General features: G+C 43.7%; 1 protein-coding gene across 2 annotated transcripts in view; it reads right to left on the reverse strand.

Moving 5' to 3' along the window:
• LOC141106160 (cGMP-dependent protein kinase 2-like) overlaps positions 1-17,468 on the reverse strand; it is a 397,387-nt gene that overhangs the window by 226,864 nt on the left and 153,055 nt on the right. For both annotated transcript variants that reach the window (XM_073596694.1, XM_073596693.1), the window contains exon 7: positions 11,725-11,802. In XM_073596694.1, the coding sequence (XP_073452795.1) occupies positions 11,725-11,802 (78 nt within the window). The remainder of the gene's footprint in view (positions 1-11,724; positions 11,803-17,468) is intronic.

The following is a 17,468-nucleotide window of genomic DNA, read 5'->3' on the forward strand; positions in this document are numbered from 1 at the left end:
TGTGCTGAGAACGAGGGATCTTTCTATTTTAACCATAAGCTTATCTGACCCTTGTAATGAGGGTCCAAAGAGGAGGGTAAGTGGCAGTGTGATCGAGTGGCGGTGGTGGTTTTCCTTTCCTGTCCACACATAGTGTATACCGTATCAAGTGTGCTGTCTTCTACAATATCCATGGATTAATGTATATATACAATTATATGAGCGCTGTACATATTTATTGGTGATTCACTATCCGGATGGATGCAATTGAGTTTTCCCTCTGATGTCCATGTCTAAATTCGGAAGGATATTCATATTCAGTGAATGCTGTATATACCCCTTGAGAGGAGGAACAGAAAGTAATGAATGAGTTTTGCTGTTCTATATGCTAGACAGGAATTGGTTCTGGTGCATTTGCACTCTTTATGTTTGGTGAAGGCAAGAACACAAAGGTGGAGGTTCTCACATTGCTGATCACCTTTGTTTTCTTAGGAAATTTATTATCTGTCAATGTTTTAAAGGACAATTTTTTTTGTACTACGTATATGGTGTAACACTACAGTTTTTGACTACATCATTGATTATAATTCACTTGATTCTTTATTTATACTTTTTTGATACATATGGGATCATCTTAATTATTTGAGCGCTGCATTTATTTACACCTATTATTTATTGTCTGTATATCTACACATATTGCGCGCTGCCACAGATTGACCAACTTAGCGCTGACACACAATTTTTTGCAGGTTCTTATTTTAATCTGGCCATATACCTTAAAATCTGTATCACATAGTCTGTGCAATATCCTTTTCATTTACCAACAACTATGTAATATGACGGCCTATACAGTATAAACAGTCAATTTAATGTATACCCACCCAATCAGAACAGTAGATCTGAAGAACCTTGTACTATATAGATTGTAATGTGTATGATCAGCTTAAGAAAGGTTTTTTTTTTCTTGCAAGATATTTCAACAGAAAAAAATGCTTTCTGTACACTCTTCTTTAGATTTACCAACAACTATGTGGTAAATAGAATTAATCCAGTGTATATCTAATTAAAATATGCCCTTTACACATGTAAATTAGGTTGTTCAATCAGGCTGTAATATGCATTTCATGTACCTGATTTATTTATTTTTTGGTAAAAGAAAACATTAGTATCTATGGAGCAATCTTTCATATGAAAAACTGGTCACAAGTCTGGTAATTGCAGTTTTCTAGCTCTTTATATTACATTTTTATTTGTCTATGGAGGGAGTGGGATGCCCAAGACCCAAGCATTAAATGTTTACCCTGGGTATCTAAAGTTTGAAGATGATCGTGCTCATGGGTTGTATAAAAGGGGGGTACAGTTTGGTATTTTTCAATAATCTCAACAGATGCTCAAGCATTAGATAACAGAGTGAAAAAAGGGATGAGAGAAGAAAGAAAATGCTGCATTGATGTGTACAGAAAGGTCTGAGAACACACAGCTGCTAAAAAAAAAGGAAACGCAGTAACGGCCTGCTGGACCCAAAGTCAGCTCTACCCTCTATACCTCCACATATCTAATGCCATTTCAATCTGTCATCAGAAATTTCCAATAGAATATAATGTCCTTCTTACATTGAAATTGAAATGCCGAAAGAATCAAATCAGTCAGATTCTAGAAATGTCTGCAGATCCAGGAAAAATTACAACACGAGGCATTTGACAGCATATAAACAGGTTTATATGCACTTTTTAAATATAGGTTATTTCCTATAGACCTGCAAGGGCTGTCAGATGTATAGGAACAGTGTCACTGCTCTCAGGGAATAAAGTCAGACTTGTATGCACAAACATAGTCACTGCTCACATTCCTGATGTGGAGATGGGTGGAGGTAGGAGTAAATGCTGCTAGTCTGGTCCTATTAGAGAAAAGTGGAGACTGAGGTAGGTTTACTAACCGACTATCTATCACCGGCTGGCAGGATAAGGAGCTACCTATAGACTTATTATCATCACCAGATCCAGCTTGAATGCAATTCACAAAGTTGGTTCAGCTGCCCTGGCATAGAATATGAATGTATTAATCATGACATTTTGTAGATGTTACCCTTTAAGGAGATGTCCAATTTGAAGCTAAAATATAGGGCTGCAATACACTCTATGCAACCTGCAAATAGGTAATTGAGATTCTCTACATTTGATAAGACCCCCGCCATACATCCTGGTCTGTATGGTGCTTGTAGAGTATTTATATCAGCTTTAGCTTCCTAGCATCCACAAGTGGTAGGCACCACACAGGATTGGCTGTAGGGGGCTAGATTTGTACCATGATAGCCAATAATTTGCAGTGAACTAACGTTATACTGATGGAGCAAGTGAGGAGGTGGAATCCTTATGGGTAGAGCTACAAAGGGAGAAAACCAAGGGACAAGTAATACTGGGAGTATGCTATAGGCCCCCAAACCAGAGGGAGGAGGGGGAGCTGGACCTCCTATCACAGTTTGGAATGGCGGCAAGGATGGGAAGTGTCTTCATAATGGGGGATTTTAATTATCCAGACATAGACTGGGCAGAAGGAACCATGCATTCGTCTAAGGCTTGCCATGTTCTTACAGGACAATTTCAGGGGTCAGATGATAATTGCACCAACAAGGAACAAAGCGTTACTAGACCTACTGATTTCTAACAATACAACGACCAAAGGTCAATTCGTTTCAGTATAATTCACACAAATAGGAAACATAAGGGGAATACAAAGGCACTGAATTTCAAAAGAGCCAACTTCCATAAACTACGCTCCCTAGATATTAAATGGGATAAAATCTTAGGAACAAAGAACACAGAGGAAAAAATGGGAGTGCTTTAAGAGCATATAAAATAAGGGTATTAGCCAGTGCATCCCAATGGGAAATTGTGACAGACCTAGCAGGGACAGAGGCTTTTGGAGGGGACTGAATACTAGCCTCTTGCTGACCGATTATGGGCCCTGGCATTTGGGGGAACGGTGCTCTTTGTGAGCTGTATCTCTGGGGACCCTGTATTTGCCATATTACAAATAGTGACTGATTCATACTGTTGGGACACATACTGTGAAGAGATGCTGATGTAAATTCCAGCCACCTGTCTTTGTCTGTGTCTGCTATAATGTAAATTAGTCTAGTATGACTTGTCGCAGCTTCCAAAGAGTCTTTTCGTCCAGTGTGCTAATTAACCCTGCAATTGTATTGAGATATATGATAATGTGTATTGTATAGTCGGTGAGCTAGGAGACATGAAGTCTGCCCTAGAGGTCATGTCTCTGAGTCATCTAGTCTGGGTAAATGATTTAGTAAACTAGCTCATGTTAATTAGGTTACAGTTGTATTGTTAGAGTAATATGAGTAGGAGGGGGGAACCTCCTCTTTAACGGTATATAAAGACTTGTAATTTTGGTTCTAATAATGAGTCCATGTTAGCAGCTAAGCAAGTCTTGTCTTGTTTTGTGCTTGGGAGCGGTTGGAATATCTGATATCTATATTCAGACTGGGAGGAAGTGGTATACTGACGGAAGCACTCAGCGGAGTGTGGGAAGTTCCGTTACAGAAATAAATTTAAAAGAGCTAACAAAAGTCCTGGGTGGCTTAACTACATCATAAAAAATGCATATAAAAGCAAATGAGAAGGCCTTCAAAAAATACAAAGCTGAGGAATCATCATCAGCATTCCAACTTTACAAAGAATGCAACAAGAAATATAAGGGTGCAATCAGGGCGGCTAAGATAGAACACGTAAGGCACATAGGAGGGTAAAAAAAATCCCAAGAAATTCTTTAAGTATATAAATAGTAAAAGAGGGAGGTCAGATCATATTGGCCCCATAAAGAATGATAAAGGGAATCTGGTTACAAAAGAAAGAGAGATGGGGAAGGTATTGAACTGATTCTTCTCCTCAGTCTTCACGAGGTAAACGGGGGGGATTCCGTAACCAAGACTGCAATGTTTATCCTCATGTCACGTCACAGGAATCATGGCTAATAGAGGATAGAATTAGGAAGAGACTTGAAAAACTTAACATTAATAAGTCACCAGGACCAGATGGCTTGCTCCTGAGGGTCTTTAACCAATTAAGGACCGAGCCTCTTTCTGAGATTTGGTGTTTACATGTTAAAAACAGTTTTTTTTGCTAGAAAATTACTTAGAACCCCCAAACATTATATATATTTTTTCCTAACACCCTAGATAAAAAAATGGCGGACGTTGCAATACTTTTTGTCACACCGTATTTGTGCAGCGGTCTTACAAGCGCACTTTTTTTGTAAATAATTTACTTTTTTGAATTACAAAATAAGACAACAGTAAAGTTAGCCTAATTTTTTTTATACTGTGAAAGATAATGCTACGTTGAGTGAATTGATACCCAACATGTCACGCTTCAAAGTTGCGCCTGCTCGTGGAATGGCGACAAACTTTTACCCTTAAAAATCTCCATTGAGTTACAGAGGAGGTCTAGGGCTAGAATTATTGCTATTGCTCCCGCTCTACCGATCGCGGTGATAACTCACACGTTTTCATATGCGGGCGCTGCTCACGTATGTGTTCGCTTTTGCACGCAAGCTCGGTGAGATGGGGCGCATTTAATTTTTTTTTCTCTTATTTATTTTACCTTTTATTTTTGATTTTTACACTGTTCTAAAAAAAAAAAAAAAAATGGGTCACTTTTATTCCTATTACAAGGAATGTAAACATCCCTTGTAACAGAAAAAAAAGCATGACAGGACCTCTTAAATATGATATCTGGGGTCAAAAAGACCTCAGATCTCATATTTACACTAAAATACAATAAAAAAATAATTTAAAAAAGTGAGCTGATCTCATACACCTGACATGTGACTTGCTCCGGACAGTGTCAGTGTTGTTGCAGCGTTGTTAGGAGAGAGCAGACGTTGAGTCAGCAAGCTCCAGCCATCCAGCAGCCCCAGCCTTCCGGCTGCAGCTATCCCAGGACTATTCTCGGACTCCCCAGGGGAACCTGCGGGGCCCCCCACCTACACATCGGGTATCCATCGCCTTTCCATCTGGAACCCGAGTCCCAACCGGCAGTCGTACAGGCCCTTCCGACAGGACACTCGGCAGTCGGCCGAGCGCCGTAGGAAACTCCGCAGCTTCGGCCTAGCGCCGGGCCAGGGCCGTCCTGCCGCTTCACCGCCCATAACCGGATCGGCGGGCCGGCCACCAGGCCCTAGGATCACCTCCTTTAGAGCGATCCAACCCCCATCGCCATCCGGACGGGCCTGTAGTCACGCCGGTATCAGAAAAAAACGGACAGCCGCGGCTCGGGCCTAGCCGGCGGCCATCTTGGTCCTCCCTCCCGAGGCCACAGCACTCCGCCGGTGGCCCGGAAATCTGCCAGACACCCAGCAACACCACCAGGACCTCGGCCTCAGCGGACCCCCAGCCCAGGTCACCAGCATCCCTACCACCACACTCCCCCCCGCCGCAGCACTCCCACTGTGGCCCGGGCCTTGGCTGTCGGCCATCTTGGTCCACCCACTCGGCTGTGATCACACCTCCACACAGAGCTCATCCACGGACCCCCCAGGCAGGTAGTACTAGGACCTACCACCATCTTTCACAGGACCTGCAACCTCCAGAGAGCGAGCATCTGGACTACCCGTGGCCCGGATCCATCCCGTCAGCCATCTTGGTCCCCCCAGTGTGGCCGATCCTCCACCCGGAGCTCAGCCCGGACCCCCCCCAGCAGGTTAGTACTGGGATCGCCCCCCCTCCAGGCAAAGATCACCATCCCTCACCCCCCCTCCTCAGCCCACCCGGGGCACCACCGCAGCCGCCGTCCAATCACTCTAGCTGATAGACTTGGGGGACAGAACACGGCTGCGGCCTAGCTCCAGCCACCCAGCACCCACACCTGTCCAGCGGGCCCCATGCCCCCACTCCTGGAACACCCCCTCCTCTACATTGACTTCACTGCGTGGGCACAGCCTACCACCGGAAACACTGGACCAGAAAAGTGTCCATCTTAAGTTCCGCCTAAACCCAGTCGCAGCATCACTCTAACCGGTAAGTAGCGGCCAGACACCCTTACCCCCCACCCCCCCACCATCATCCTCCAGACCAGCCTCCACAGGTAAGCCACCGGGGTGCCACAGCTGTTGATCCAGGGTCTTTGAGCCGATCGCCCCTTGGGGGATCAGGAAGGAATTTTTCCTGCTGCTGTAGCAATTGGCCAGCTCAGTCAGAGGTTTTTTCGCCTTCCTCTGGATCAACGGGGAGGGTGGTAAGCAGCCTCCATCACCTCCATCACCCTCCTTCAGCAACCTGCTTGCATCACCATGTGTAATCTCAAGTACATCGCGGACGCACTCCACAGGCTAAGAAACATCAGTTCAACTCTACCAACCACCACTCAAAAAAGACTAACAAAAGAAAAATTACTGAGGACCAACCTACAAGCTACCGTCAAATACAGAGAAACACCAATCCAACTACAACAACTAGCATGCGCCCTGATTAATATGAGATCTGCAGTAAAGCACAGACTAGAAATCCACGACTTCATCATCGACAACAACATAGACTGCATCTTCATTACAGAAAGTTGGCTAACATCCGACTGCAACACCATTCTAACTGAATTGGTACCAGAGAACTACAGCATCCTTACCGAGCACAGAACAGGAAAAAAAGGAGGAGGCCTAGCAGTGATCTTCAAATCGCACCTTGCCGTCACCAAACCAACCTCACAGAACTCGGTGCATTTCATGGAGATACTCCCCCTGCAACTTCAAACTACACCCCAAAACACCATTCACATATTACTATGCTACAGACCACCAGGACCAAAGACTAATCTCCTCACACCATTTACGGAATTCATCTCAATGCACACCCTGAAAACCAAAAACCTTCTGGTACTTGGAGACTTCAACCTTTGGGCAAACTCCACCCAAGATCCTATTGCGGCCGCCTGCATCAACCAACTGGAAGAGCTAGGTCTTCAGCAGCTGATAAAGACTCCCACGTATGGTTCAGGACATACCCTAGACCTCATCTTTCAAAAGAACATGGACATCAACATATCCGACAACACTCCACTACCATGGACGGACCACTACGCCATCAAATTCAATATCACCACCAACTCCATCCTCCAAAAACAGAAACATTCAACAACAATACACTGGAACAGATCCCGGAAGAAACTGCATTCTGAACTCTTCAAAACCACATTATCAAACAAAATACAATCATTAAACGTAGACCTCTCAACGGAACAAACACTCAACTCCTTAAACAAGGCATTACTACAAACAGCAGACTCAGTAGCGCCAAAACGTAGAACACTCATCCGCAAAAAAAACTCGAGATGGTTCAACGGCACCCTCACTCTACTCAAGCAAGAATGTAGAAGAGTGGAAAGAGCATGGAGAAGAAATCCCACCATGGAAAACCATACAAACTACAAAATACTCACTGTGAAATACCACAAAGCGATTTTCACAGCCAAAAAAGAACATTTCTCGAACACCATCTCAACCGCCTTAAACCGGCCGCGGGAACTTTTCAAAATAGTCGCCCAATCAATGAACCCAACCTGCTTAGAGCTCCCAGCAAACAATACTCAAGAATACTGCAATGAGCTAGCTAATTTTTTCATTGACAAAATCGACAGGATTCGGGAATCAATTCAACAGAAAAAGGCAACCAACCTTACCCAACCAAAGCAAAAAGAAGACATGGACGCGAACAGCACACAACCGCCAGACTTCTTCTTGAGCCCAATCACCACTGACACGACAAAAAACATTATGAGAAGCCTTCGAGACAGCACATCACCAAACGGCATCATTCCCTCGAAACTCCTGAAAGAATGCGCCGACATCCTGGCTCCAACTATAACACACCTCATAAATCAGTCATTCAAAGAAGGGATTGTACCAACCACCCTCAAGCAAGGCATCGTCAAACCCCTGCTAAAGCAGCCCAATCTTTACCCTAAAGACCCCAACCACTGCCGACCGATAACAAGCCTCAACACCGTCTCCAAGATTATGGAGAAAGCGGTAGTACAACAGCTACAACGCCATCTTGACACGCATCAACTTCTGGACACTCTACAATCAGGTTTCCGCCCAGGCCATGGCACGGAAACAGCGCTTCTAAAAGTATGGGATGATGCACTCGAAGCAGCAGATGACGGAGAGTCGTGTCTCCTGGTACTGTTAGACCTCAGCGCAGCATTTGACACAGTGGACCACAATACTCTACTTGGCCAGCTCACAGAAGTAGCAGGAGCCACAGAGTCTAGTCTAAAATGGTTTACATCCTTCTTAGAGAATCGCTCGCAGACAGTGAAACTAGGAGCATTTACCTCGGAAACCCGGGCAATCTCCTGTGGAGTCCCTCGGGGCTCCCCCTTGTCGCCAGTGCTATTCAACATTTACATCCGCCCTCTCCTCAATATCATCAGAAAATCAGATCTCTGCTTCCACTCATACGCAGACGATACCCAAATCTACTTTCGGATCACTGGACAAAAATACCACAATCAGCAACTAGAGAAATGCCTCACTTCAATAGATGACTGGATGACCATTAGTTCCCTCAAACTCAACGGGTCAAAAACAGAACTTCTCTACCTACACGCTAACCAAAATCCCAAAACCAAGACTCCATGGACACCCCCCCGCCATCTTCGGACAGACCATTTCACCGAGCACCAAGGCAAAAAGTCTTGGAATTATCTTGGACCCAGAAATGACAATGGATGCGCAAATAGGATCAGTAGTTAGTGGATCGCACCATCTCCTCCGCAAATTACGCAGACTCATCCCCTTCATCCCAGAAGATGACAAAGCAGCAGTAGTTGGAACAATCATTAATACCCGTCTCTATTACGCAAACTCACTCTACCTAGGATTACCCCAATATCAGCTTACGTGCCTACAGGCCATTCAAAACGCGGCGGCAAGACTAATAACAGGAAAAAACCCTGGGAGTCCATCTCCCCATCCCTGAGGAGCCTACAGTGGCTAAGAGTAAAGAATCGGATCACTTTCAAGACGCTCTGCCTCACCCACAAATGCATTCATGGAAACGCCCCTCAATACCTCCGAGAGAAAATAAAACATTACACACCGAATCGCAATCTGCGATCATCTAACCAAAACCTCCTCCTCGTTCCCAAATACCGCTACAAAGCAAGGGGAGAAAGAAGATTTGCAGTCCAGGGACCTCGGCTATGGAACTCTCTTCCGACTCACATCCGCATGTAAGAAAACCATCTGGCTTTCAGGAAAAAACTCAAGACCTACCTCTTCTAGTGAAGCGTGACAACACAACGCATCAGCGCCTTGAGGCGATTCAGTTCGCATTTGCAGCGCTTTACAAATCATTCATTCATTCATTCATTCAATGTCATTTAAAAAAAAAATAATTAAAAAAAATGTCCCTTTAAAAGCATTGGGCGCAAGTTTTGACGTCACTTCCTCCCTCCAATGATATGGAGACAGGTGGGGCCATCTTCCCCTCACTCATCTCAATGTCAGGCTAGGGAGAGGATCCGATCGCCTCTGCTGCTACCGATAGCTCCGGTTAGTGCCGGAGGGCACCGGAGAGTGACAGGAGGGGGGCCCCTCTCCCGCCGCCGATAAAAGGTGGTGGCCTTATCTTGAAGCAGACCGCCCGTTGAAGAAGAGGATACTGGGGTTATGGTAGCTAGCAGCTACCATAACAGTATTCCTCTTCAAAATAGTGACATAAAACGATGGCGGGCGGTCCATAAGTGGTTAAGGTACTCAGTCAAGTAATTGCCAGACCATTGTTCCTTATTTTTAGGAACAGTCTACTGACTGGTATGGTACCAGAAGATTGGAGAAAAGCCAATGTAGCACCAATATTTAAAAAAGGACCAAGATATATATATAACGTCAATAGTTTGCAAGCTCTTGGAGGGGATTATAAGGAATTATATACAAGATTTTTGTCATGAGCATGGTATCATTAGCAGTAATCAGCATGGATTCATGAAGAAACATTCTTGCCAAACCAATCTATCAACCTTCTATGAGGAGGTGAACTGCCATCTAGATAAACAAAGGCCTGTAGATGTGGTGTAGTTCCCCATTAACGTTTACTGTACAAACTAAGGTCTGTCAGCATGGATCAAAGGGTGAGTACATGGATTGAAAACTGGCTACAGGGGCCAGTTCAGAGGGTAGTGATAGATGGGGAGTAATGGTCTGGTGTGGAAAGTGGGGTCCCCAGGGTTCTGTCCTGGGACCAATCCTATTTCATTTATTCAGAAAAAAATGACCTGAAGGATGGGATAAGCAGCTCAATCTCAGTATCTGAGGACGATACTAAGTTAAGTAGGGCAATAATTTCTCCGCAGGATGTGGAAACCTTGCAAGAAGATCTGAACAAATTAATGGGGTGGGCAACTACATGGCAAATGAGGTTCAATGTAGAAAAATTTTAAAATAATGCATTTGGGTGGCAAAAATATGAATGCAATCTACTCACTAGGGGTGAACCTCTGGGGGGAATCTAGAATGGAAAATTATCTGGGGGTCCTAGTAGATGGGCATGCAATGCTAAGCTGCTGCAAGCAAAGCCAACAGAATTTTAGCATGCATTAAAAAGGAAATTAACCCCAGAGATGAAATGATAATTCTCCCACTCTACAAGACTCTGGTCCAGCCGCACCTGGAGTATGCCGTCCAGTTCTGGGCACCAGTCCTCAGGAAGGATGTGCTGGAACTTGAGAGAGTCCAGAGAAGGGCAACAAAGCTAATTAAGGGACTGGAGGATCTCAGCTATGAGGAAAGACTGCAAGCACTGAACTTGTTCTCTCTGGAGATGAGACGCTTGAGAGGGGATATGATCTCAATGTACAAATGCCGTACTGGTGACCCCACAATAGGGATAAAACTCTTCAGTGAAAGGGAATTTAAAAAGACATGCGGCCATTCACTAAAATTAGAAGAGAAGCGGTTTAACCTTAAATTGCGTAGAGGGTTCTTCACTGTAAAAGTGATAAGGATGTGGAATTCTCTTCCACAGGCAGTGATTTCAGCAGGGAGCATAGATAATTAAAAAAAAAACTATCAGATAGGCACCTGAGCGACCATAACATACAGGGTTATACAATGTAATACTGACATAAAAACACACACACAGGATGGACTTGATGGACTTGTGTCTTTTTTCAACCCCACCAACTATGTAACTATGTAACTATGTAACTTGGCACACACCACCACCCATCCTGGAGCTTATGTAAATGCTATGCTGGTCCTGTACAGTAGGGGTAGAAGGAAACTTGCTCATTGTCGGTCAGGGTCCCTTTGATTAATTTGAAAGTCACATTTGGAATAGTGTGGCTCTGTTTTTCAAATTGTCCATTGTTTAAAAAGTAAGCCATGAGCAATCATACCATTTTAACAAGAGGGTTGGGCAAGGTAAACTGTGCCATGGCAACAGGATAAATTAGATAAATATAATATATCCAAAATGACTTTGTGTCTGCATTGAGGTATTTTATGACAAACTATGATTAATTAAACATAGAATACAATTGAGCATCACATTGATTTCTTAACCACCTAGGAGGTCAACAGCATACAGAATCGATTGGCTCAATACTTTCTGCCTACCTATCTTACCCAGATATACACCGAGCCAGTAGTAGAAGAGTAAAAGGAAAACAGAGACAAGGTGGATCAAGCTATTCTCATGAGACACTTTGTTTCCAAGTAATTAGCTCCTACCTTTCCTTTAGCGATAATAAAAAATGTGTTGCCCTCTTCTCCTTCTCTGATGATATAATCCCCTTTGTCATAGAAGTCCTGTGGAACAAGAATGAAAAGGTTTGATTCAGAAAGCTGCAATCATGTACAATGTGTGGGAGATAATCAGTGAAATGTATCACCCTTAATTGGGATTATACTGAAGACCTTTTGCCCGAGACTGTCCAGAATCAGAGTTCTTGGCAGGAACTCTTTAGTGGTTATTAGGTGTCATGTCACGTGCCTTAATCAATCACTGCATGTAATAATTATCTTGATTACAGTTCTGAGCAAAGGGAAAATTACAAAATACAGATTCTAAATGAACAGAGATGAGTAGGTGAATGCTGGAAGGGACCTGACTATACTCATGCTCCTTTCAGCAAAAGAAAGTTACAAATGAACTATCTCAGCTGCTTAAAACAGTACTAAACCAAAAAATAACAAACATGTAGTATATTGCAGTTTACCAATACTAAAATGTCGCTGCATTTAGATTTTTTCCCCTTTATTTTCACCAGGTGATTCAGCCAGTAACACACTTCTTGTTTTTTGGGGGTATCTCCACTCCACTGCAGGGGCAACAGAGACACTTTTGAACAGCAGCATTGTCAAACTGGGGAGAGGGTTGAATTAGAACTCCAGCTAACACTTAACAGTTACAGCAACAGCTGTTTTTCCTTTCGGGAGAAATGTTTTACATAAATGAATAAGAGTCGACCATTGCAAGAACCTGTGTCAGTGTTGAACTCTAAGGTCATGTTTACACTTGTGTTTGGGGGGCATTAGAAATGCACAGCTGAGCTACTTTTTTACTACCCCCAACCTCTCCCCCCTTTTCTACAAAAGCAGCAAAGGGGGGAGTACATATGCCGTAATGCTTTGCGGCATGGCAAAGATCATCCCCACTGTCATGTTTATCATTCCTCTTTATTGGAGTTTATGTTTGGGATATACACTTATGCTCTGTATTATTCCCCATATATTTTAGTTCAGACCTGGGGTTTATATTTATGGTCTGGTGGGATTACACAGACATTTATATAAACATATACTTATTTTTTTTTTTTTTTTTACATTTTTTGCCAGCGCAGTACATGGGCCTGCGCAGTCCTTGTATGCTTGTGATTCGCCCTCTGGGATGGTTGGCTCTCATGTTTTGACATGGAAGGACGTTTGGTCTCACGGTGTTGTTGTAAGTGTTATATCTAGGAAAGTTTTTGAATCTCATTTGTTACTGTAAAAGCCATACTAAAGGAAGGACTTGAATCATAAACAGATTTGTTGGAAAAACAGTATGTCTTCAATTGTATTATCTTGTATTGCAGAGTGGTACTAACAAAGAAACAAAAAACCTAAAAATTTGAAATGCATTGGATGTCCCGGTCCATGCATAAGCTGTCAATCAAGGACTTCATGCTTGTACAGTGTAAACTAATTCTGGGAGTACCACTTGATACTTATCTGTATCATTTCATATAATTGAAGTTACTATTTTCATTTTACATTTTGCTTTGTTACTGTCAGTGGATTTTAAGAGATTGTAATAAAGTATAATATATATATATATATATATATATATATATATATATATATATATATATATATATATATATATATATACACATATACATACACATACACATACAATATCTCACAAAAGTGAATACACACCTCACATTTTTGTAAATAATTTATTATAAAGAAATAACACTTTGCTACAATATAAAGTAGTGAGTGTACAGCTTGCATAACAGTGTACATTTGCTGTCCCCTCAAAATAACTCAACACACAGCCATTAATGTCTAAACCACTGGCAATAAAAGTGAGTACACCCCTATGTGAAAATGTCCAAATTGGTCCCAATTAGTCATTTTCCCTCCCCGGTATCATGTGACTCATTGGTGTTACAAGGTCTCAGGTGTGAATGGGGAGCAGGTGTGTTAAATTTGGTGTTATCGCTTTGTTTAGATTGCCACCTTCCTGAGGCTCAAAGAAAACTGTTAGTCATCTTGGCTACACGGATCTGCAGGGGGCATTCATAAGGCCCCAGCCAGTCTGCAAGCTTTGATTAATATCAAGAAATCTAAGGAACCTATTTTATCCCTCATAAAAGCTAAAATATTAATGACAGAGAGATGAAAATGATTCCATTTGATCGTACACCTGATGGGTTACGTGTACATGTAACTCTGTATGTTTAGCAGAGGTGGAATCCTAGAGAACCACACAAAACCGTTATATGGCGCCTGATTGCAGCAGGCCGGCACTGATTGGTACTGTTGCGATCGCACTGATGCGCTGATATCGGAAATCCTATCCATGACCCAGCAATCAGCGCCGTTCTGGGCCAATTCCACTCTGGTAAATTCAGAACACAAAACCTCTTGTGGGCTGAGACAGGAACACCCCCCAGGGTTGATTGGCCAAGGGCTAAAGTCCAGCCGACATCCATATTTCAATAAATTGGGTAGCCTGAGATATGGACATTGTTCTTCCACGAAGCCAGTTCGAAACTGGGGAGTTCCCACATGTTCCAGTATGCTTCTACAAGATAGACTTGGGTAAAGTTTATTTCTGTTTTTATCCCTTTTTATTTTCATAGCAAATTGCCAATTTGTGTGTCTTTCTGCATTTTTTGTATCTTTTTTAGTAACTCCTTTTTCTTTGTATATCTTATATGCACTGCCCACTTTCGGGATATTAAATGATAAAATTAATAAGTGACTTCTGTGTACTAAGCTAGGACTCATATCTCCGGAGAGGTTGTTGTATTTTAGTGCCTAAGTACTCGGTTTAAGTTACGTACCAATCGGAATGCAATTGCACTTTGTATTGGCAGATTGCATGCAGATTGTAAGCTAACAGATCTGCCAGACGCAGATCTGTGTGTATGGTGGCTCAGCAGACCAGTCTGCGGACAAACTGTTGGGTGGTGGCAGGCCATCGTTTATTGTGTGTCTGGTGTGTGGGTGTGGGGACAGTGATTAACACAGGGGTTCAAGCTTGCAGGATAGCTGGAGGAACCCTAGAAGTGTATAGTAATTGCTAGACTGTTCCCCAACCCTTAGAGTGCACCAGATTGTATGTAAGATTTGTATCTGCCTGTGTGTGGTCAGCTAGCTGGATTGGAGTGGAGTCTCCCTCTAGTGGTGGCCAAAGGTAGTGCAGGCTGTGAAAGTACCACAGCCAGTCTTACATGCGCAGTATAAGTTCCCCCTTATTCCCTTAGTTCCTCATATACCCTGGTCACGGAACGCACGTCACGGTTAGTTAGTCGCCGTGGGTGTGCGAATTCGTGACAGTAACGAGGTGAGGAGTACAAACACAAGTGTATCTTGCCTACAGTCAAGCATGGTGGTGGGGTTGATATGAGTGCTGGGGAGCTCTAGTTCATTGAGGGAACCATAAATGCCAACATGTAAGGTGACATACTGAAGCAAAGCATGATCCCCTCTCTCCGGAGACTGGGCCACACGGCAGTATTCCAACACGATAACGACCCCAAACACACCTCCAAGACGACCACTGCCTTGCTAAAGAAGCTGAGGGTAAGGGTGATGGATTGGCCAAGCATGTCTCCAAACCTAAACCCTATTGAGCGTCTCTGGGGCATCTTCAAAAGGAAGGTGGAGTGGCCTCTAATAATAAGGTCTCTAATATCCACCAGCTCCGTGATGTCGTCATGGAGGAGTGGAAGAGGACTCCAGTGATGAGATGAGAAGAGGCTGCAGGGACTGGTCCAGCAGCCCGGAGGGTGCCCACAAGAAAAGAAAGATTGGGCAAATATACTGCTTTTTTCCAGTACTCTATACCTAAGGGAGCTTTTAACCCTTGTGGTGCAGAGGCAGACCCCCAGCAAGGGAGGATTTTGGTTTTCCCCAGAGTTTAGCATAAATGGTGGATGAGACCCTGGCAGAATAACCTTTCTCTACACAGCCATTAAACTTGCTTGGTTTTTCTATCAAACCAGCAGTGTCACAAACTGGTGTGCCTTTCCACATGTCATTGTCATATTAGATGGTAGAACCAGAATCCAAAATATTAAAATCAAGCTGCAGGCAAATAAACAGACCAGAGCCTACACAATACTGGACAATTTAATTTGTATAGTGTAGCCAAGTGCTGGACTACAGAAACATGGAGAAGGAGACTTTTTCCTATTTACAATTAGTTTACTTTCACTTTCAGCTGTTATGCTGAATGTTGTGCTGCACTATCCCTTCCAGTCAGCAGAGGGAGAACTATAGCCAGGAAAGTCTATGGACGTCTATGCGCAATGCTGAGGATCATGGGAACTGTAGTCTGAAACATAAATCTCATAATGAAACTTATGGACCTTTACAATACAGTTCCTATAGTACATTGAGAAGGAATGGGAGTGGTGGAACAGCTTTTACCAAACTGCATTGGAAACCTCTTCCTTTTTGCAGCGCAGGAGCTCAGGTGTGCACATCAGTTCTGGTGCTCACGGATTATCTATGGGACGAGTGACCAGAGCCAGGGAATGAGACCTGGGGGCAGAGACACCCAGGGCAGTGCAGCACAGACCACAAAAATCACCTCTGCACTGATGACATAGGTAGCCTTGATCACCGGAGACATTCTGTGGAGAGACTGAGGGGACCCCCTTCTACAGAGAGAGGTCACTGCAGCATCCTGGGAACTGGTGAGAGGGATAGTCACCCACTGCTGATACTGCTAGAAGGGACTGAGACGCTGAGAGTAGGACACCATGTATTTGCAATCTATACCGCACTCATACTTCTCTCTATAATGCACATATTTCAAACCTAGACTGCACCTACACCAACTCTATATTGCTTTATACTGAACACTTTACAGCATCTGAACCACATCTTTGTAGCCCCTGTGCTGAGTCTGTACCATACCTATGCTGTACCGATAGTGCATGCAGGTTAACTGGAGCAAATACAAAGAAAAGGGTTGCAAGCACTTTCCCCATAACTTGATAGGGGATATGATTGAGAGGGGATATGATTTCAATTTACAAATACCGTACTGGTGACCCCACAATAGGGATAAAACTTATTCGCGGAAGGGAGTTTAACAAGACTCATGGCCACTCATTAAGATTAGAAGAAAAGAGGTTTAACCTTAAACTATGTAGAGGGTTCTTTACTGTAAGACAGTGATTCTCAACCTGGGGGTCGGATGATGATTTTCCAGGGGTCACCGAAGCCTGGGCTGTTCCTAAAGCCAGCACCACTCTCCCAGCCTTTTTTCAGCCACCCAGCTGGGCTGTTCCTGGAGCCCGCGGCCACCCACTCAGCCTCTTCGCAGCCGCCCATTCAATTCACGGCATGGCTGGGGGGCAGAGACTAGAGGTCAGCTGACTGGTGAGGAATGTGAAGTGGGAGGGGCTGGAGGAGACCCTATCTCCTGATTTCGGTGTAGGTGTCACTGCTATGAGACACCACAGAGCTGGAGACACAGTGGGTAACACTACCTGGGATTATAGTTGCCATTAAAAGTCCCTACTACAGTTCTCAGATCAGCAGATGACCCTGATCAAGAGCACCTAAGTTGGTTGATCAGAAATCCCCCAGCACTGCTACTCATCCCATCCCCCCCTCCCACCAAGGAGTAAGAGAAGGAATATAAATAGAGAATACATGCAAGGGAGAGGAAAAGAGGGGGAGGAATAAAGAAAAAGATAGATAAAGAATAAGAGAAAGAACAAGAAAGTCAGCTAGAGAGAGGG

The sequence above is a fragment of the Aquarana catesbeiana genome, linkage group LG08, assembly GCF_042186555.1.
Source record: "Aquarana catesbeiana isolate 2022-GZ linkage group LG08, ASM4218655v1, whole genome shotgun sequence".
Classification (NCBI taxonomy): domain Eukaryota; kingdom Metazoa; phylum Chordata; class Amphibia; order Anura; family Ranidae; genus Aquarana; species Aquarana catesbeiana.